The sequence below is a fragment of the Fukomys damarensis genome, unplaced genomic scaffold (genome assembly GCF_012274545.1).
Source record: "Fukomys damarensis isolate Sample0158 unplaced genomic scaffold, DMR_v1.0_HiC HiC_scaffold_23, whole genome shotgun sequence".
Lineage (NCBI taxonomy): Eukaryota > Metazoa > Chordata > Mammalia > Rodentia > Bathyergidae > Fukomys > Fukomys damarensis.
In genome coordinates, this window is record NW_022900935.1 from 1,340,953 (window position 1) to 1,362,385 (window position 21,433).

A 21,433-nucleotide genomic window follows, 5' to 3' on the forward strand; every position below is an offset into this window, starting at 1 on the left:
GACGGGTTGGCAGCCCAGAAGCAGGCGGAGGCCTCTCAGGAGTGGGGAGCCCTCCAGGGCAGCGAGTCCTGTTTTACTAAACAAGAGGCCCCTCGGTCCCGGGGAAGCCAGCTCAGGCGGAGGGCAGCGGGTCCTGGGCTGATTTTCTCAGAACCAGCTGGGTGCTCTCCTCCTCTGTCTCCAGGAAGCAGAGCTGCGGCAGACACAGAGCTCACGCCTCCGTGGGCCTTGTGGTTCTGATGGGAGAGCGGGCACTGCGTTTTTATTGCTGTTGTTTTGTTTTTGGTACCGGGGATCAAACTCGGGACTTTGCACTTGTGAGGCAGGCAGCAGTGCCACTGGGCTACATCCCCCAGCCCCGGCACTGCGTTTTTACGGCTACAACACCCGGCTTCTCCTGAGACACGTCAGAAAGGATGTACCACTGTCTGGCATTTTCTATGCATTATTCATTCAGGAATCGTAAAGCCAGGTTTGATAAACGGGCTCAGCTACTTTCTAGCCCTGTGACCTACTTCCTGGGGTTGCTGTGGCAACTCAATGAAGTACTGTTTCTGGCCTCCGTCATCATCCTCGTCTTCGGAGGCATCGCAGCTGCTGACGCGTCCTGTTTCCAGAGTGTCACGTACTTTATCAGTACGGTGTGACTTACCCGAGCTCTCGGGACAAGAGCCTCTCGAGGGACAGTACTGTCACGAAGCCCGCGTCCCAAAGACAGAAGACGATTTAGAGGTTGAGTGCCTTGTCCGCGGCCACACGGTGACCGAGCAGCACAGCCCACGTTCAGACACGTCGCGGGGCCCCAGGGTCCGCCCCTCCTAGTGCGCGTCGTGAGCGCTCCGTGATGTGATGACGCTCTGAGGGGCCGGTGCGGCTGCGGAATGTGGCTGTGACTCGCGCCGGCTGCCTGGGCCGTGTCGGTGCCGGTCCTGCGCGTCTGCGGGTGGGGTCTCGGTCACGTGCTGCCTGCTCTCCTCTGCTGCTCGTCCTCAGGGCCTGCTGTTCTTGCTCAGGAAGCGGCTGCGCCCCCTCTGTAGCTCGGGGAAGGTTCCTCCGCTGTCTGTTGGCGTAGCTCCATGAGCCCTTGCTTCCCCGACTCGCCCACGTCCTTTTCCTTCTTCCTGCTCCTTTCAAGGTCCGTGCTGTTGGCAGCATCTACCAGGATCTTCTGGGATGATGGGCGGTGGTGACCGACCTGGTTCTGTAAAGCCCAGGAGTAGGCTTTTGAGCCACCTGCCGGCCGACAGAGTATTAGTTCCTGAGAGCAAAGTGGGCCGTGTCTTTGCTCCTGAATTTATGTTTAGCCAATTGCTTGTGGCGGCATCAGTTTGACCAAGAACGGTTCCTTATTGCTCCTGTGTCTGCCAGTGTCTGCGGAGCGCTTGCTGGTTAGCAGACCTGCTTTTCGTGCTTTCTGTCCCTCAGTGCCCTAAAGCAGCAGCATCCAGGAGAACGTGCTTCGGGGGTGGAAATGCTCGAGGCTGCACTGATAAGTAGCCATCTGCCAGTGTGGCTGTTGAGCGTTTGTAAGGTGGCCAGTAAAACCGCAGCTGACTTGTTCATTTGATTTCGTCTTAAATGGCCACTTACGGGGAGAGACTACTTACTACACGGTCAGCTTATATCTAAAAAGTCCTTTAAAAAATCAATTAAAAGACCTTTTAACTTGAGCGATAGACAGGTGACAAAAGATGAGAGTCAGAGGGTTTGGTAATTTCCCAGTCAGTGTTTCTAAGCTGCACTGGGACCCAGGCTTCTGCCTCCTGAGCCTTCTCCTCACCATCATGGTTGTACTCTTTGTATTGTGCTTTTTGCAGAAGATGTTTTGTGCTTGCAGTTTGCTCCCTAACTCCCAGTACCATGTGTAGATATGCAACCTATCTTAAAGTTAAGGTGCAAGATACACACACACACCAAAGGATATAAAAGAAATCTTGAATAAATGAAGGAGGACCCATTTGTAATCAGCCTGAGTTATAACAAATCCAAAAGAGAACTTTTTTTTTTTTTTTTAATGGTATTGGGGGGTCCTTGCACTTGAGAGGCAGGCTGCACAAAAGAGAACTCTAATGATATTTAATTCTAAAAGAATAGACTAGAATAGCCGGGTGTGGTGGCACATGCCTGTAATCCCAGCACTCAGGAGGCTGAGGCAGGAGGATCACTGCAAGTTTGAGACCGGCCTGGGCTACATAGTGAGTTCCAGGTCAGTCTCAACTACATAGTGAACCCTGTCTCAAATAACCCCCCCCAAAAAAATTAAATTAAATTTGCAAAAATAATACATAAATTAAAAGAATAGATTAGAATGATTGAAACAGTTTTTGCAAAAGAATATTGGGTGGGGGACAGGGGGCGATGCTCCAGATGAGGTGAATTTAAGAATCAGGCACTGGGACAGGAATAGACAATAGAACAGCAACATTAAATCGTCCAGAAAGAGTCAAATCAAACCATATATCAGTAGAAGTGAGGCTGAGCCACTAGTAGATAAAAGGAAACCAGTTATCCATCCAGAAAGAAAGAAAGCTGTGTGCTAGCTTCCCATCAGTATAAACATGTACACATAAACACTGGCTGGGGTGGCTGAGAGGTGGACCCGCCCGTGACATGCAAGGCCCCAGGCTCAGTCTCCCCCACACACACTTACACATGTGTGTGTGTGTGTGTGTGTGGGTATGTTTTGTAATGGAATGGGAAATGCAGGAAACTATAAAGAATGACAGACTTGACCGCAAAAACTTAAACATTTCTCAATAGGGAAAAAATCAACATGTTCAAGATATAAAGGTCATTGGCACTGGGGAGGTAATTATACAATGCAGTAAACTGGGTTTAATTTAAACAAAGAGCTGCAACAAATCAATAAGAAAAAGGCAAGTCTCTTATTGGGCATGTTATTTATAAGCAGCTCATAAAAAAAATGGTTAATGAGTATGTTTACCTATGATTTTAACCAGAGAAACAACTTAAAATAATTAGGTACTTAAAAAAAATATTAGCTGAGAAGATCCTAATAAGATTACTGACATTGAGAAATGGGAAGAAAGGAGCTAAAGGTGTAGGGAAGATGGGACGGGTAGGGGAAGGGTAAAAAGGGAAAAGGAAAAAATGTGAGATAGTGAAAAGATGGAAATAAAGTGTTTGTAGATGGGGAGGGGAGGAGGGGGTGAAGGGAGGGCAGGGACAAGGGGAAAAAATGAGAACCAAGACCTGTCACGTAGAGGGACAAGATCCCAACAATGAATGCAACTGTACTGTATCCCTAAAATGTACCAATAAACTCAATTAAAGCTGAAAAAAAAATATTAGGTGATGTTTTTCACCAGTTGGGCTGGAAAAAAAATTAGACTAGTTATATCCAGTGCTGGCCAGTGAGAGGGCAGTATAAATGTATCCATCGTTCTGGAAAGGCAGAAGGCAGGACCCCGGCAATGGTAAATGTGTAGGTCCCTTAGCAGCAGCTCTAATGGTTGGTTTTGTTTGGAGCCAGGATCCAGTCATGTAGTCTGGGCTGGCCTTGAGCTTGTACTCCTGGCCGGGGTGTAGCCCAGGGGCGCCGGTACCCACGGTTCCGAAACGCACTACTCACAAAGGGGGAAGAGAAGAGTGCGCTGCTGCCTGGGCCCAGAAGCTCCGCTTTTTCTTTTCGCTGGGAATTGAACCTAGGGCTTTCATACTGAACTACACCCCCAGCGCTTTTTAATTTCTTGTTGTGAGACAGCTTCTCACTAAGTTGCCCGGTGGGGGCTCGGCTCCGCCATCCTGCTGCCTCATTCCTCTAGAAGGCTGGGGTGGCGGAGGGCACCGCCGCGCCTGGTCTCAGCAGCTTACCGCGCAGCGGCACACACACAGGGCAGCTCAGACTTTGTTGCAGGGTTTTTTTGTTTTTCTTTTTTCTCATTGAGTTTAACTACACAGCACAGTTCCATTCATCGTTGGAGCCTTGTGCCTTTACGTGCCAGGTCTTGGTTCTCATTCTTTCCCCATCCCCTGCCACCCTTCACCCCTCCACCCTCCCCTATTTACAAAGACTTTGTTTCCATGTTTTCCTTTTCTCATATTTTTTCTTTTCCCTTCTTTCCTTTCTCCTCCCCTTCCCACTTCCCCTACACCTTTAGCCCTTTTCTTCCTATTTCACATTGTCAGTTACATAATTTGGATCTTACTTACACTTTCAGTTTTTCACACCACAGAAACTTTGGTATTTACACGTGTGTCTTACTTATTTCATTTAAGAGTATGATCTCAATATGCATCCATTTTCCTATGAATGACTCTAGTTTCTCATTCTTTATGGCTGAGTAGTATTCCATTTCATAGAAAAACACAACTTCTTTATCCAGTCTCCAATTGATGGGCAAACGGGCTGTTTCCAAGTCTTAGCTATTACAAACTGTGCCACTATAAACATGGGTGCACATATATCACTGTGGTAGGATTCTTTTAATTCTTTTGGGAAGAGAACCAGCAGAGGGATGGCTGGGTCAAATGGGATCTCTAATCCTAGTTCTTGAGGTAGCTCCATATTGATTTTCACAGTGGTTGCACCAGTCTGCACTCCCACCAACAATGGAGAAGGGTTCCTTTCCCCCCCAGCAACCCCGCCAACATTTGTTATTGATTGATTTCTTGATGGCAGCCATTCTTTGTGGGGTGAGTTGGAATCTCAGTGTTGTTTTCATCTGCATCTCTAGAATGACCAGTGATGTTGAACATTTTTTCATATGTTTATTTGTTGCTTTTTTTCTTTTTTTTTTTTTTGAGACAGGATCTCACTATGTTGTTGAGACTGACCTGGAACTCACTATGTAGCCCAGGCTGGTCTCGAACTCACAGCAATCCTCCTGCCTCAGCCTCCCGAGTGCTGGGATTACAGGCGTGCGCCACCACACCCGATGACATGAAATGTCTGTTCATTTCAGATGCCCATTTTTGAATTGGGTTTTTGCATGGGAGGGTCTGATTTTTTGTCGTTCTTTATATAGTCTAGATAATAGTCCTTTGTCTGAAGAGCAGCTGGTAAACATTTTTTCCCACATTGTAGACTGTCTCTTAGCTCTGTTGGTGGTTTCTCTTGTAGTACAGAAGCTTTTTAAGAAAGTGAGATCCCAGTTGTTGATTCCTCTGCTAGTTCCTGTGCTACTAAGGATTTGTTCATAAAGTCTTTTCCTATGCTAATGTCTCTGAGAGTTCTGCCTAATCTATCTCCAGCAAGTTTAGTGTTTCTGTTTTAATATTTAGATCTTTAACCCACGTGGATTTTGGTTTAGTGCATGGTGAAAGATAAGGGTCTGGTTTTAATGTTTGGCAGTTGAGATCCAGTTTTCCAGCCCATTTATTAAAGAGGCTGTCTTTCCTCCAGTGAGGGTGGTTGGCTCCTTTCTCAAGAATGAGGTAGCGGAGTACAGCTGCAGTCATTCTGGGTGTTGCAGGCTTTTGGTGCATGACATCAAGGATGAGAGACCATGCCCATGTGGGGCGGGAGTTGGGCTGGGGGTAAGGCTCGGCAGTAGAGCAATCCTCCGCCCTCAGAAAGACAAAACAACAGCAAAAATCATTCAGGTATGGTACATCACGTTTTTAATACAATGCAACTATGAAAAATGAATATAGTGATCTGTGTGTAATCATACGGAAATACATGTGATGTATCTTCAAGTCAAAGCAGTATTCAGAACAGTGAGCATATCCTGATCTTACTTTACTTTTTTATCTTATTTCTTTGGCTCTGAGCCTGCGGGAGAGTGAGGGGATTCCCGCACTCAACCGGTTGGCCCTGGGAGCGGGGGAGCCAAAAGTCCTCATGCTCTCTAACTCATAACTTCACATTGGCTGCATTTTTACAATAAACAGACTTTTTCGGCATGACTTTTTAAAAACTGTCGTGTCCTGAGAAAGGAATCTGAATTCCTGCCTTGGGTCTATCTTTAGCAGAAAGTCACGTTGAGGGGTTTAATCTCTTCTTGCCTTAGCCGCCTTCTCTGTTTGTAATATATACACACATCCATGCACACATGTTTTCCTGTTTCTCAGGTGCTGTGATGACTGTGGCTACTTTTATAATAGAAATGAATACATAAGCCTTCATTTGCTTTTTTCGTTTTGTTCATTAGTTTGTTTTGCAGTACAGGAGATCGACGTGCAGGGCTAAGCATCTGCTCCATTGAGCTCTGGTTTCCAGGCTTGTGATGCTTTTTATATGAGGAAGTTATGCTATTATCTGTAAGGAGCCTTTTACCTTTTCTGTGTATCTAAGAGCTCTGATCTCAGATTTTGAAAATTAAAAAAAAAAAAACAGGCGTCTCTGCCCCTGCTTCTAGAAAGGACTTGAGAACACATTTGTCCCAAGAGCTTAAACCCAGATTCAGGGATCTGTACTCTCTTCTAAAAATAAAAAAAAAAACAGGCGTCTCTGCCCCTGCTTCTAGAAAGGACTTGAGAACACATTTGTCCCAAGAGCTTAAACCCAGATTCAGGGATCTGTACTCTCTTCTTCTGTTCTTGCGCCTGTCAGCCACTGGACAGTGAGTCAAACAGGATATGCTAACAAGAACTGGCCAGACTTTTCCCCCAGAGCCTTGCTTGGCTGCAGGAGCTCAGTCCCAGTCCCCTAGCTATGCAGATCAGCTGTTCTCGCTTGGTGGGCCTGCTGCATGCTGGGGACCGTCCCCCCTGCTGTCCAGATCTCTGTGTAGCAGTCCGTTCTAGGAAGTGTCCTTGGTGCAGGGCCTCACAGGAGCCTGGCACCCAGAGTCACACTCAGCCTTGCCAGTGTCCTCGGGCACATCTAGTGCCCATGTCAGCCCCAGCCAGCAAGGTCATGGGAGCAGCCCCATCAGCCCTTACTGTGTGCAGAGGGCAGCCCCAAGCAGGGCCAGCGTGTTGTAACTCTGTGCCTGTGATTTAAATAGGTGGCCCTGTCTGTGGCGGCCCTGGAGTTGTGCATCACCAGAGTGCTCCTGCGGGCCTTTGGCGATGAGGCTGGGAGGAGGCGACCTTTGCCCCCTGGAGCCCCAGGGCAGGTTGAGGGGACTCTGTTGGTCATTATGGATGCATCATTCCCTGATGGTTTTCTCAGCCCCCTTTAATTCCAGACATCTGCAGCCTTCTTCTTTATCCCTTTATTTCTCTCTTCCAGCTGCAGAGCTATTTTGCTGCATGTGAGGATGAGACCCCCGCCATCCGGAACCACGACAAGGTCCTGCAGCGCCTGTGTGAGCACCTGGACCATGCGCTGCTGTATGGGTAGGTGAGGGAGTTCCAAGTTAGCCCAGTAACCTCCCCGGCAGGACGGAGTGACTGGGGAGAGACGGGCTGAGGGTGCACTGGGTGCCCGGGGAACCTGTCGCCTGCCGCTTGCTGTAGTTGCCCCACCCAGGCCCCAGCACCGTTGTCCTGTCCCCCCAGACTACAGGACCTGTCCTCTGGCTACTGGATACTCGTGGTGCATTTCACCCGCCGAGAGGCCATCAAGCAGATTGAGGTGTTGCAGCACGTGGCCACCAACCTGGGACGCAGTGCGTTGTGGCAGAGGGACACGGGGTGGGGACCACCAGGCCCGCACTCTAGGAGGCTCACTGCTTTGTGAGATGCAGTAGCAGTAGAGCTAAAAGGCCAGCACCCTACACGAGGTCTCTTTTCCCCTGTGTGTGAGTCTGTGGATGTGTCAGTAATGGGGTGAAAGGCATTCCACGGAGGACAGAATTCCTCACACCCCGGACGGGCTCACAGGAGGAGCCCGTTTCTCTCCAGATCAGGGCCCAGGTTAGCCCACAGGCCAGAGCCGTGTGCCTGCCAGTCTCGGCCCGTGTGAAGCCACCTGCCCTCTTCGTCTGGTCTCACTTTCCTTTCTGCCCTTGCTTGGCAAAAAAAGCTACACCCTGACAGACCTTCTTTGACTTACTCCTGCCTCCGTTTGTAGGCCGGGCCTGGCTCTACCTGGCCCTCAACGAGAACTCACTGGAGAGCTACCTGAGGCTGTTCCAGGAGAACCTGGGGCTGCTGCAGAAGTACTATGTCAGGTGAGCGTCTGCAGTGCTCTCTCACCTGGCCTGTGGCTTCCGCGGCAGGTGAAGCCCATAGCCTGCCAGTGGAGGCCTAGCCCAGCATCCCGTGCGGAGGGTGCCGCAGTAATGGCCGGACAGCCGTGGGAAGCCTGCTGGCAGTGTGGGGCTTCCTCCGGGACTGCTGAGCTCCTGGGCTCCTTGTGCAGTTTCAGACGCCACCTCTGCCTGATCCCCCGCCCGGGCCTCAGATTAACCGTGTGTTCTAGCTTGGCCCCGGCCTTTGCCAGGGTTGCTATGGGGCAGAGTATTTATAGCGGCCGCTGAGCGCCTGCTGTGCCTCATGCTGCAGGCCCTTCTCGGGAGCCCCTGGCAAGCGAGGGAAGTGTGGAGAACCGGGAAGGGGAGGCGTGGGGACGGCGTCACACTGGGTGCCGTCCAGGCTCAGCACTCTTGGCTCCATCAAGGTTGGGTCCAGCTGGTAACCAGACCCAGAAGCACCATGGGCGTTTCTCGTGCCTTGCAGGAACGCCCTGGTCTGCAGCCACGATCACCTGACCCTCTTCCTGACCTTGGTGTCTGGGCTGGAGTTCATTCGCTTCGACCTGGAGCTGGTGAGGCGCCCTCCTCCGGGAGGGACCGGGCGGGCGGGGGACAGGAGCTTCATCTCCCCAGTCCTTCGGGGAGATTGCTGGGCACGGTGAGCTTGAGCAGTGCCCCCTTGTTCAAGGGAGGGAAAGCTTTCGAGTCCGTGGAATTGAGTGGAGGGGAGGGCTTCTCTCTCGGGGCCGACTGGTCGCAAGGAGTCCTGGGTGGGTCAGGTAACTCCTTTCTATTTCCGATTTGGAGAAAAGCCGCGCTGCCTGAAGTATCTCATCCCGGAAGGGTTTGCCGCGATGTTTAGGACACGAGTGTGTGAGAGGAACAGTGTGAGCTTACCCTGTGTCTCCTAGAGTTCTGGCAGCCGGCACCGGACCCTGCTTCCTGCCCAGCGCACTCCTGCTGTCCTCTGTGGGCCCCCTGCCTCCCTGTACTCCATGGACTGTGCAGTCCTGCTGTCTTACCCGTGGGCACGTGTTCTGAGGCCCATGACTGCCTAAAACCGCGGAGAGTTCCAAACCCCGTCCACACCACGTTTCTTCCTGTTCTTATAAAGTTAATTCATAAATCAGGCGCTCTAGAAGATGATAAGCATAGCTAATAGTAAAATAGAAAACTGTAGCAGTCTGCCGGGCGTGGTGGTGCACGCCTGTCATCCCAGCCCTCAGGAGGCTGAGGCAGGGGGATCGCTGAGAGTTTGAGACCAGCCTGGGCTACATAGTGAGTTCCAGAGCAGTCCAGACTACATAGTCTCAAAAAAACCCAAAAACAAACAAAACAAAAATTGTAGCCATATGTTATTTAAAACTTAGGAATTTTCTGTTGTTATGAATTGTTTATCTCTGGAAGTTGGCACCTAATACTTTTGGACTGTGGGTAACTGAAACCACAGAAAGTGAGACCGAGGACAAAGGGAGACTTCGTGCAGGTGAAGTGCTGGCCCTGGGCTGCAAAGCACTTCCCGAGCTCAGGGCCCCTAAGATGAATGTGCTGCCCTATCTTTGCGGGGGGCACTGGGGATCAAACTCAGGGCCCTGCACTTGTGAGGCAGATGCATGGTACCCTGAGCCACATCCCCTGTCCTTCCCTGTCTCGACCAAACTGCCTTCCTGGTCCCTGTCCCAAAGCACATCTGAAAAAAGAAACAGCAGCAGAATGTGAAGAAAATGAGCAATTTTAATAGTAAAAAGGATCGAGGAAGCATCAGAGGGCACTTGTGGGTTTTGACAGCTCTTCCTCTGTATGTGCGTGCTCACCTGCGGCAGTGGTGGGGGCTGGAACTCAGGGCCCTGCGCATACTAGGCAGCACTGTGCCCCTGATTGCCCTTTTCCCTGTCAGCCGGAGTGCATAGCTGTACAAGCTAGAACAGTTCACCACACTGTCTTCAGCAGCCTGCCTCTAAATTTCCTGCATTAACCCCCTGAATCCCAAAGAAAAAGAGCAGGGGAGAACATGACAGATCTGCGTCTCCAATCCTGGATTCTGCTGTGAGGCCCCTCCAAACGCCCCTCTCTCACTCTCTCCAGGATGCCCCTTATTTGGACCTGGCCCCTTACATGCCCGACTACTACAAACCTCAGAACCTGCTGGACTTTGAAGACCGCCTCCCTAGCTCAGTCCATGGCTCAGACAGCCTGTCCCTTAACTCCTTCAACTCTGTCACCTCCACCAACCTGGAATGGGATGACAGTGCCATTGCCCCATCTAGTGAGGGTAAGTGGCCCCTGGTGGGAACGAGCTGCACTCCTGCCCTGGTGTGGACTTTGGAACTGTCTGGACCTGGCTGGTGGTGTCTCCCTGGCAACTGTGACCTGGTGGTTAGACTGCAGTTGAACAGCGCTGGCTGTTTCCCAAGTCTAGATTTCCTCAGAGTCCCTGTGGTGGCAAAAAAAAAAAAAAAAGAATTCCACGCCCAAAAAGCCAAAATAAGATTTTATGAAGTTTAGACACTTTTCCTGAAAGTTCTAGTCACACACCCAAGGACACTTTTCTGAGCAAAAAGAAATTAGCAGCAGTGGCCTGGAAACTTGCCTGGCACTGTAGGCTGAGTGTTGCCTGCTCTGGGAAGGTTGTCTTCCCTGAGGCTGTAGACAGGAAGTGGCTGAGCAGCCCGTGAGGAGACAGAGCCGGGCGGGTTCGGAGCACAGGACACACTCGTGGTCTGTTGCTGTTCCTCACACACTTGCTGCAGTGTAGGGATGGTCGCACCATTGCCTCAGAGACCGAGGGAGAATCTAGGTCGCGTCTGATTCTGTGACTTAGCAGAACAGCCTGGTTATTCCTAAACCTCAGGCTTTGGTGTTCACATATAAAACTGGCCATTTCTCCCACTTCATCCCCATTGGATGCCGGTCACTTCAGTGAAGGGAAGGGGATCCGACCATAGGTTTGGTCCCGAGGCTCCCTGGACTTGCCTCAGAATCAAGACCTTGACCTTCCTCTTTCTTTCTGCTTGTGCCGTGGGTCATATGTCCCAGGAGGGGTCGGCTTCCCATTTGCTGTCACCAAAACTTCAGGGCTCATCCAAGCAGAAGATGGCAGCCCAGTTTCCTCGGGTCGGCCTCGTGGTCTGCCTTAGAAAAGTCAGGGGAGGGCCGGGGATTTGGCTCAGTGATTCTGCCGCCTGCCTCGCCAGCGCAAGGACCGAGTTTGATCCCTGGTACCAAAAAACAAACAAACAAGAAAAGTCAGGGGAACAGGCCTTGAAAAAGCAGCCAGCAGCCAGACGGCTCATGGTCTGTCTCTGGCTCCTTAAGCCCCTCATCTTAGCACTTGAGGTCATGCCGCGGGAGCTGTGAGGCAGGACCTCGTTACCCAGGGGCTCATCAGGAAGAGAGCTAAGGGGTAAAAAGAGGTTAGGTCCAAGGAAACCCAGGGTGCCCTCCTCCATAGCCAGGTTCTCGGTTTGGACGTGAATGGCCCCCAGAAATTTCCCGAAGTCAGACCCCGGGCCCAGTGCCTGAGCTGAGCAGCAAGGCTCCTAGGAAGTTCCCTGAGGTTGTTAGAGGAAATGCAGAAAATTCACATTTTCTTGTTTTCTCGTGTGTCTCCCAGCCGTTGCCTTCACCCTCCTCCCATTGCCTGTGTCTCTAATCTCCAGTTTTGTCCCTCGTTTTTATAGATTATGATTTTGGAGATGTGTTTCCGGCAGTGCCGTCTGTACCCAGCACAGACTGGGAAGGTGGGACCGAGTCCTCTGGGACCCTTTCTTCCTGTTTTGCAATGTTTCCATGCCAAGCTTGCTGCATGTTTCAGAACCAGCTCCTTATGATTTACAGTAATGCCCGTGATCATAATAACCCCGTCTGGCGCTCTAACAGATGGAATTCTGCAGCAGGAGAACTTGGCCTGTAGCTCTAGGTCAGTCCCTTCTCAGTGTCCCTAAGTCTCTACACGTGGGATCCAGGTCACCCTCCATGACTCTCATGCATGTTTATGGGGTACCAGTTAGCCTGACCGAGTGAGGGAGACTCATTCTGGAAAGCAGTTCCCTTAAACATGTCGGTTTCAAGCTCCAGATGAGCACCCAGCAGCAAGAGGGCTTGGATTCCTTCACTGTGGCAGTCCACTCCTAATGCTGCTTTCTCCGTTTTTTGTTTCATTTTGTTTTCTGAGCACGGGTCTCGCTGTGTCGCCCAGGCTGGGCTTGGACTCAAATCTTCCTGCCTCAGCCTTGTGAACACCCAGGTTAACAGGCACGATCCCACTGTACTCAGCCCACTCGGGTAATTTTTTTTTTTTTTTTTTTTTTTTTTTTTTTTTTTTTTTTTTGAGACAGGGTCTCACTATGTAGTTGAGACTGCCCTGGAATTCACTGTGCAGAATTGAACTCAGGACCTTGCGCTTTCCCTGACCCCCCCTCAGGTATTTTTTAAAAGAGATTGAGGTCAGTCCGGGGATTTAGCTCAGTGGATCTGCTGCCTGCCTCACAAGTGCAAGGTCCCAAGTTCAATCCCCGGTACCAAAAAAAAAAGAGAGAGAGAGAGATTGAGGTCTAAGTGAGGCATAGCTGAAACTTCATATAGGGAGATTCACTAAGAGGTTTTAAGGCAAATTAAAATAAAATCTGGGGCTGGAGATCTAGCTCAGTGGTTCCACCACCTGCCTTGCCAAGTGCAAGGACCTGAGTTCAATCCCCGGCACCAAATAAATAAGTTAATAAAATGAAATAAAATCTGTCAGACTTCTTCCCTGTTCTCTGGGCAGTACAGGGTTTCGGCGTTTTTCTGCTGTACCCCACTGCTGGATTTGTGTAAATTCATCAAGTGATTCCCCAGGTTGCTGTGATTATTCAAAGCACACGTATTTCTGACCAGGCAGATAGTTCCCCTTTAGATCTGAGGCCATCCAGATTCCCTTTCTTGAAGAGCCTCCTGCTTGGGGGTCATTTCCATCCTGGAGGGTGGCCCCATCCTGAGAACTAAGAGATGCATTGTCTGAGTAGTGGTGACAGGTGTCTTTTCCCAAGTGAGTCTGAAACAAGATCCAGCCCCAGGAAACCTAGATTATGTCACTTGGCCAAGAGAGCAGCATTACATTCTCGTAGTTTTAGTTACCTTAGCCTGGAGCCCAGAATTCCATCATAATGCCGTTGGCCCTCAGCCTGTCTTATAGCACATGTGCTGGGCGTTTGGGTTTTCCCTCTGATGCTAACAACTAACCCCGCCTTCCTGATGTGCCTGTTGTGGTCACTTGCCAAAAGGGGCCTCACCTTCCTTTACAACCTTCAGAGCTCCCCGAGGCCTGAGCACTAGCAGCCGGTTGGGTGCTTGCTTAGGCTAGGCCGTGGCCCAGGGCAGGGCGGTATTTCTCTCAGCCCTGACCTACTTTCCTAAGTTCCTGGGTACTGAAGCATTTCCCTGGCACGCCCTTGGCAGCTCACTTGGGGAGGCTCTGGAGGAAAAGCAGGAAGGATGGGGCGAGGGTGGCTGCTCCATGGTCTTTGGCTTTGTTCTAGAGCTGGGGGGCATCCCAGCCTGATGCCCTCGGCCTCTCGGGACCCCTCCCTAAGGAGCTGCAGGAGCTGAGGAGGAGCAGAAGTCTGGGAACAACTCAGGCTTTGAGGGACTCTGGAGTCACAAGGCAGGGTTTTGTGCCTCAGAGAACGAGGCAATCTGAACTCTCACAGGTCGCTCCTGGCGGAGCTGGCAGTTAGGTCTCCCTTGTCCTCGTATCAGAAGGCATGTGCTTTTAAAAACGAGGTGATGGCTGTATGAGCAGGCAGCTGCCCGGTGGTTGGCCCGTGGGGCTGGGAGAAGTACATTTCCGCTGCTTCCGGGAGGTAACGGCTAGCGAGGTGGACACACTGGCAGGTGGAGCAGGGCAGCCTGTGTCCACGCTTAACCTTCGCCCAGGCTGGTGGGTCGGGGCCTCCTTCCTCTGCTTGGACAGGTCCTGCCTGCCACTGACACAGGGCCCTTTCTGTTCTGGGTACTTGGGTGAGTGGGGGGTCGGACCAGCTCTCCTGCAGAGACAGCAACGTCGTCCCCTCCCGAGGCCCGGCCATGGGTGACGTTGTGACAGACAGGTTTGCATGAAATGGAGGGCATCTGGTCCTGACCCCAAGAGCAGATACTGGGGAAGAACCACATCCTCCGAGGGTGCAAGTCGTCTGGGGCAGCCCCTCCCACACTGCCTCTCTGCACCTCACTCTTGTCACCCCTGTCCTGTTGTTTCACCCCGTTCTGTCTCTGGCTCCTCTGTGCTTCCCCCAGGCCCTCCCCTCTGGTACCCATCCTACCCTCTCAGCCTCTGCCCCTCTTTTTCTCTGGTCTCTTCCTCTACTCTTGCTTCCTTTCTGTTGCCTTTTGTGTGCAAGGGATCCTTCAGAGAACTTGGGGTACTGCTCAGCCCTGCTCGTGGGAACAGTGCTGCAGGAGCTGCTTGGACCCCCATCCTCTGACAGTAGGGCTCCAGGGCTCACCATTAACCTAGAAGCCGTGTGCCTGTGTCCTCTTCATTGCTCCCAGCCACCCTGGAGGTGCCAGGGTCGCCTGCCTAAGGGCCTGACCATGGGCTCTTACCATTAACCTGGCCAAATGGTGGGCTCGGGTGGGCTCCCAGGGCAGTAGAGGCAGAGCCGCCCCAGGTTTCTCCTGGGCACAGATCTCTGTCCCATCAGGTTAGGGTCACCTTGGTCAGGCTTCCCTGGGGAGGCCTCACTCCCCCGAGACAAGCACACGGGGGACCCCGGCTGAGCCTGACAGGCTGCCTCCTGTCTCCTCGCTCCCGCAGATGGAGACCTCACAGACACTGTCAGCGGCCCTCGCTCCACTGCCTCGGACCTGACCAGCAGTAAGGCATCCACCAAGAGCCCCAGCCAGCGTCACAACCCCTTCAACGAGGAGCAGACCGAGACGGTGTCCTCCTCTGATACCACCCCGGTGCACACCACCTCCCGGGATGGGGAGTCCCAGGTCCTAGAGCCACCTGATGCCTGCACAGAGCTTGAGGTCATCAGGTCAGCAGGCAGGGCCAGGGAGAAGCTGGCCAGTGTGCTATGTCCCTGTGTCCCCTGCTGGCCTCACTGTTTAGTCCAGGGGTTGCCTGGAGGGCAGTGGGGCATCCTCCCGAGACGAAGAAGTAGGCCCTCCCCACCCTTACTCAGTTTGTGTTTGGACTTTTGTGGAGGGTGAGGATTGAATGCAGGGCCTTTGCACTGAGCTACATCCCCAGTCCTTTCTAAAAATTTTTTAAATTTTGAGACAGAGTCTTGCTAAGTTGCCCAGGCTGGTTTTACCTCCCAGGCAGGCACAGCCAGCTCAATTTTATCTGCTGAAGTCATGGACCTGCTCAATGGTTCCCCTGGCTACTGGCATCTGTGCATCTCACCTGCCTCTGCTGGCACCAGGGAGCTCTCAGAGCCTGGCCTTTCCCTCACGCTGCCCGGGACATAGTCTCTGGCGGTACCCTTGGAGAGCACATGCCCAAGGTCGCTCCCTCCCCAGCTGCTCCTTGGAATGGCCCTCAGCTGCTCACTGCTTCCCCGTCTCTGCTCCCTCAGGGTCACCAAGAAAAAGAAGACCGGCAAGAGGAAGAAGGTCAGACCAGGTGAGGAAGCGAGTCCTGTCCACCCACTCTGCAGCCAGCAGACGAGGGCCGGGCAAGGGGACGGCGACAGCCTGGTCAGCAGCCTCGGCCTCGGGCAGGATCCGCCGGATACCAGCGTGGCCTCCCCCGCAGCTGCCGAGAGCAGCGAGCACTCCGAGCTCGGCCAGGCGGGCCTGCTGATCCCTGAGATGAAGGACACCTCCATGGAGCGCCTGGGACAGCCCCTGAGAAAGGTCATCGACCAGCTCCACGGGCAGCTGGACCCCAGCACCTGGGGCTCCCAGGTCGAGCCCCCAGACCAGTCCTTTCGGACCAGCTCTCCCGGGGAGGCCCCGGAGAAACCAACACTTTGCGGCTTTAGTGAGGGGCTTCCAGCCGCCATGGACTTCTACCGCTTTACCGTCGAGAGTCCAAGCACTGTTACATCAGGTGGCGGCCACCATGACCTTGCAGGGTTTGGCCAACCGCTGCATGTTCCTGGTGGCCCTGCGACTGCTAGCCAAGAAGAAGAGGGAGGAGGAGGAGAGGGACAGACACCTGGGCTCCTAGAAGACGGGCCGAGGGCGGCTCAGGAGCTGGAGACCCAGGAAGAGGCCTCCCAGCCGCCCCTGGTCCTCGAGGGGCCTAGGTCCAAGCCCGAGCCGCAGACCCAGGAGACTCCCTGCCTGCTCAAGCAGGACCAGCCCAGCCCGTGTCTGAGTAGCGCGGAGGACTCCGGAGTGGATGAGGGCCAGGGAAGCCCTTCTGAAATGACCCACTCCTCGGAGTTCCGGTGAGCAGGCGTCCACCCTGACGCAGGGAGGGGACAGGGGCCTCCGACCTCCCAGAAAACCAAGCACAGCTCCCTGGAAACAGCCTGGGTGGGAAGAGGTGTGGTCTCGCTGCCACACACAACTCTTGTCCTCCCACACTGCCCCTCTCACAGGGTGGACAACAATCACCTCCTCCTGCTGATGATCCACGTGTTTCGGGAAAACGAGGAGCAGCTATACAAAGTAAGTTCCAGGAGCTCAGAAATCACGGAGACCAGGCAGGTGGGGTGGGTGGGAGGTGGGCCCGAGCGCCTGTGCTTCCCCCTCAGATGATCCGTACGAGCACCGGCCACATGGAGGGCAACCTGCAGCTGCTGTACGTGCTGCTCACGGACTGCTACGTCTACCTGCTCCGCAAAGGTGCCTGCCACGCCCCTGAGAGCAGGCTAGGGTTCCGAGCGCCTCTCCCCGGCCCTCTCTCCTGAGTGGGGTGAAGTGGTGTAAGCAGATCCCCGGGAAGGTGTGGCTAGCCGAGCCTGGGGTCCTGCCCCTCCATTGGCAGGCAGGAAGGGTCCTCCCTGTGAGGGACCAGGTCCTAGGAACGGGCCGGGGGAGGCAGTGGCCACGGCATAATAGGCTTTGGGGTCTCCTCTCTCAGGGGCCACAGAGAAGCCATACCTGGTGGAAGAGGCCGTTTCATACAGTGAACTTGACTATGTGTCGGTGAGTGCAGGCTCCGCAGTTGGTCACAGGACTTCCTGGGCCACCCACCCTCAGAGCGGCAGAGCAGGGCACGTCCCAGGGCTGGGCACAACCGAACTCGCAGAGAGGCCCTGGACATGTGCCGGGGACGGGCCCAGCGTGAAGACACCCCTTCCCGGGCCGTGTGGCTGACCACCTTCCCTAGGTCCTGCCGGCCCAGGCCTCGGGAGCCCAGTGACCCCAGGGCGTGGTCCCGCCTCTCTGCCCGGCAGTGGCCAAGCGCCGTGCGGTGTCTTCCGGCAGGTTGGCCTGGACCAGCAGACGGTGAAGCTGGTGTGCACCAACCGTAGGAAGCAGTTTCTGCTGGACACGGCAGATGTGGCCCTGGCTGAGTGAGTGTCAGCCCCGCCCTCGGCGGGACCCGAGAGCTGCCATCTGCCCTGTGTGCTCTGGCGGGGCGCGGGGGGCGGGACAAGGGGGCCACACGGACTGTCCCCGACACACCGGTCTGCGTCAGCTTCGTGGCGGGGGCTAGCGTGAGTTATCAGAGAGCCTGCTGCTGGATGGGAGGTGCCCTCGGACGCTTACGTACAAAGCTCACGTGACGAAGCCGGGGCCTGCCGGCCAGCACCCTACCCTTCACGTCAAGATCCAGGTCCCCCGGGCCATTAAGAAACAGGCGGGCCTCTTCTGGTCGCCATTTGCTGGCCAGAAGCTACACATGAGCGCTTTCAGTCAGGCCGCTCCGTCAAGTCACTGGCCCGTGCAGACAGCAGCTCTCAGGACGAACCCTGTCCTCAGGCCCCTGACAGCGGACCTCTCCCTGCGCAGGTTCTTCTTGGCCTCTCTGAAGTCAGCCATGATCAAAGGCTGTCGAGAACCACCCTACCCCAGCATCCTGACGGATGCCACCATGGAGAAGCTGGCCCTGGCCAAATTTGTAGCCCAGGAATCCAAATGTGAGGTGAGCAGCTAGGGAGACGCTGGGTGGGATCCAGACGGTCTCGGGTGGGGTCCTGTGGTACTGGGTTTACAGGATACAGACAGCAGTCTTAGTCACCCCCGGGAGGGTGGGTTACCCTCTGAGCACCTGCCGCCGCCGCCTGCCTGGCTCGGGCCTCACCGCTTTGTTCACCGTCCCCACCTGCAGGCGTCCGCTGTGACGGTGAACTTCTATGGGCTCGTGCACTGGGAGGACCCCACGGACGAGACCCTGGGCCCTGTGTCCTGCCCCTGCTCACCTCCTGAGGGTGCGATCACCAAAGAAGGTGTGCTGCACTACAAGGCGGGCACCTCCTACCTGGGCAAGGAGCACTGGAAGGCCTGCTTCGTGGTGCTCAGGTGGGCACCCAGCGACTGCCCAGGCTCAGCTGGCCCAGAGCAGAGAGGCTAGGGGAGGCCCCTTCCCCCGCTTCCAGCTTCGGGGTGAAGCCAGCCCCAGCGCTGTCCCCTTGATTCCTTCTTCAGTCTCCCTTGCACAGAAAACAGGGCCCCAGCCTCCTCTGCCTCTGGGGTTCATGGCTACGTCTGGGGGCTCTCTGGGGTCTGGACTCCGCCTGGTCCCACTTCCTGCCCAAGCCTCACCTGTGCATTGTGCCCTGCAGCAATGGGATTCTCTACCAGTATCCCGACCGCACTGATGTCACCCCGCTGCTCTCGGTGAACATGGGGTGAGTGTCCAGGAGGTGGGGGCCAGGCACTGCTGCCCGTGCTCCCTGTCCGTCCCTCATCCCTGCCCTCCCCACGTGGCAGTGGTGACTTAGGGCCCTGGTGTGATGAGCTGAGGCTGTGAGCAGCTCGGGGAGGAAGATGGAGGAGGGAGGCTGCTGCCTGGGGAGCACCGCGGGGAGGGCCCTGTCTGGCGGCTCCCACAGGAGGAGGCGTGGAGTAGGCACCGGTTCTGAGCCGCGAGCTAAGCTGGTCTGTCTCGCCCCTTGCCTGGCCGTGTTCTGGGGTTCGGAGGGATCCTGCAGTGACGGAGACCGAACGAGTTACGTGGGAAGGGTGCTGCCATGCGGGGCCACAGCCCCTGGGGTCCGGTCCGCCGTCCGTGGCTCTCCACATCCACGCGCCGCCCGCCCGCCCCTGAGCTCCCCTTTCACCCTCCTCCTCTGGCCCAGGGGGGAGCAGTGCGGTGGCTGCCGGAGATCCAACACCACGGATCGGCCCCACGCCTTCCAGGTCGTTCTGGCCGACCGGCCCTGCCTGGAGCTGAGCGCCGAGAGCGAGGCCGAGATGGCTGACTGGATGCAGCACCTCTGCCAGGCCGTGTCCAAAGGGGTGAGTGCCTCCCTCCCCAGCGTTCAGCTGCTGGAGCCCATCCAGAACCCCGGTCCATCCCAGACCCACACCGATCACAGGGCAGCCTCCAAGGACGTGGATGGGGGACCCCGGAGCTCGGGACCAGCGCGCCTTCCCCTCCCCACACTCCTGAGCAGGCAGAGCCCGCTGGGCCCCCCGGGCTCTGGCACAGACCCCTGCAGAACTCCCCTGCCGTGCCTCAGGTCGTCCCCCAGGGGCTCACCCCCAGCCCCTGCATCCCCTGCTGCCTGGTGCTCACCGCGGACCGCCTCTTCACCTGTCACGAGGACTGCCAGACCAGCTTCTTCCGCTCACTGGGCGCGGCCAGGCTGGCCGACATCAGCGCCGTCTCCGTGGAGCCGGGCAGGGAGTACTGCGTCCTGGTGAGCCGGGCAGGCTGCGGGCAGCAGAGGCCTTCGGGGGGAGGCCAGCTGCTCACCGGGGGCCTGCTCCCTAGGAGTTCTCCCAGGACGGCCCACAGCTCCCTGCCCCCTGGGTCATCTACCTGAGCTGCACTCCCGAACTGGACCGATTCCTATCTGCACTGAGCGCCGGGTGGAAAGCCATCTACCAGGTACCGACGGCCTGAGAGCCCCAGCTGCTCCCAGGACGTGTCCTGGCCTCAAGGGTCCTGGGGACAGCAATGTGCCCACAGTTTGGGACAGACATAGACACTTAGGGCTCTAGGGGTAAAGCGCTGCCTCCGTCTGTGGCAAAAACTGGAAACAGAGCCGGGAGATGCACTTCCTGACCTCCGCTCCCTTGAAGAGCATGAGAAGGCGCTTGTGTGGGCCTGGAGCGGCCTCCCCGGCCTGGAGGAAGGGTCTGGAGCTGCGGCTACCCTGCAGCTTGTGGCACAGAGGCTGCTCCAGGGAAGGCGTGGAGGGACGGGAGGCCGCGCCCAGGTCGGTCCCCGGAGTCCTGAGCCTGCAGCCCCCGCACCGCTGCCTGCCCCACACAGGTGGACCTGCCCCGGAAGGCGATCCATGAGGCCTCCAGCAGGCAGAAGTTCGAGGACGCCCTGAGCCTCATCCACAGCGCCTGGCAGCGGAGCGACAGCCTCTGCCGAGGCCGAGCCTCCCGGGACCCCTGGTGCTGAGGTGGAGATGGGCGGCGGGCTGACCTGATGCCCCTGCCAGCCCCACACGCATCCACAGCCCGCTGCTTCCTCAGGCGGCAGAACCACGAGTGAGGCTGGAGACGGGGACCCCGGCTCCCAGGGATCCTGCCTGACGGGTAGTGGCTCGCGGTGGCCAGCGCAGAGAGCCTGAGCCCTGTGGGCTCTGTAGACGCACGCTGCCTTCCCGGGCCCTACCATCTGTCCGAGATGGCGATCATAATGCATCTGAGGGGGAGCAAAGGGCCGGGGGGCGGGGCCTGGACAGAGGCTCAGGGCCTGCTGGGGTCCCGAGTGCCACTACTTTGTTCGTTTTGGAACACTCCTGGCTGTCTGCATGCCTCCTCCCTGCTGATCTTCCCCGTGTGCAGCTGCTTGCCGGGGCCCTGCATGCCCGCAGCCTGCCCTGCCTTTTCCTAACCCCGGAGAGCCGGCAGGAACGGGGGAGCGGAGGGGCAGGGCCAGGCAGAGGAGCAGCGCGCCCCCAGCCCGAGGCCCGCCTTGGCACCTCCTGACTGTCCGCTGCTGGCTGGAGCCGGGCCCTGCCGAGTGCTTTGTCAGAGCCCTCGGAGGAAGGGGTCAGTGGTTTGGGCTTTGTTTTTTAAATAAAAAGATACGTTACATTGCCGAGACTTGTGGCTGGTTCTTCGAGCAGGGTGGGGTGGAGGGTGGTAGGGCCTCCCGTTCTGCGAACGTCCGTGCACCGTCCCACCGTGCTACCTGGACCTGGACCTGGACCTGGAACTGGGTCAGCCTCAGCCTCAGGACAGCAGCCCTCGGAGGCTCTCAGCCTGACCTCCCCTCCCGCTGTGTCCCACGGCTGCGCTGGGGCAGGGGCGGTGGCAGCTGAGTCCTTATGACCATCACCGTTCTCCTCAGGGCCCTGACATTTGGGCGAATAGGG

The 21,433-nt window shown here is 55.6% G+C and overlaps 1 protein-coding gene across 1 annotated transcript; it reads left to right on the forward strand.

The window, feature by feature from the left end:
* Positions 1–416: 416 nt before the first annotated feature.
* On the forward strand, positions 417–21,161 carry Plekhm2 (pleckstrin homology and RUN domain containing M2). The gene is made up of 21 exons (XM_033767956.1): positions 417–641; positions 6,915–7,025; positions 7,082–7,248; positions 7,411–7,520; positions 7,925–8,024; positions 8,533–8,620; positions 10,134–10,320; positions 11,729–11,788; positions 14,842–15,067; positions 15,611–16,429; positions 16,583–16,652; positions 16,739–16,829; positions 17,068–17,132; positions 17,415–17,503; positions 17,943–18,075; positions 18,262–18,452; positions 18,716–18,781; positions 19,232–19,391; positions 19,616–19,795; positions 19,870–19,986; positions 20,374–21,161. The coding sequence occupies exons 1-21, from the start codon at positions 417–419 to the stop codon at positions 20,509–20,511; spliced, it is 3,393 nt and encodes a 1,130-aa protein (XP_033623847.1). The 3' UTR covers positions 20,512–21,161.
* Positions 21,162–21,433: the final 272 nt, after the last annotated feature.

What these genes read in the sequence shown, in the direction of transcription:
- Plekhm2 (XM_033767956.1), top strand. Translation starts at nt 417, where the DNA reads ATGTACCACTGTCTGGCATTTTCTATGCATTATTCATTCAGGAATCGT. An exon ending in ACCCACTCCTCGGAGTTCCG is followed by an intron (nt 16,430 to 16,582) that starts GTGAGCAGGCGT and finishes CCCCTCTCACAG; the next exon opens with GGTGGACAACAATCACCTCC. An exon ending in GCAGATGTGGCCCTGGCTGA is followed by an intron (nt 17,504 to 17,942) that starts GTGAGTGTCAGC and finishes CTCCCTGCGCAG; the next exon opens with GTTCTTCTTGGCCTCTCTGA.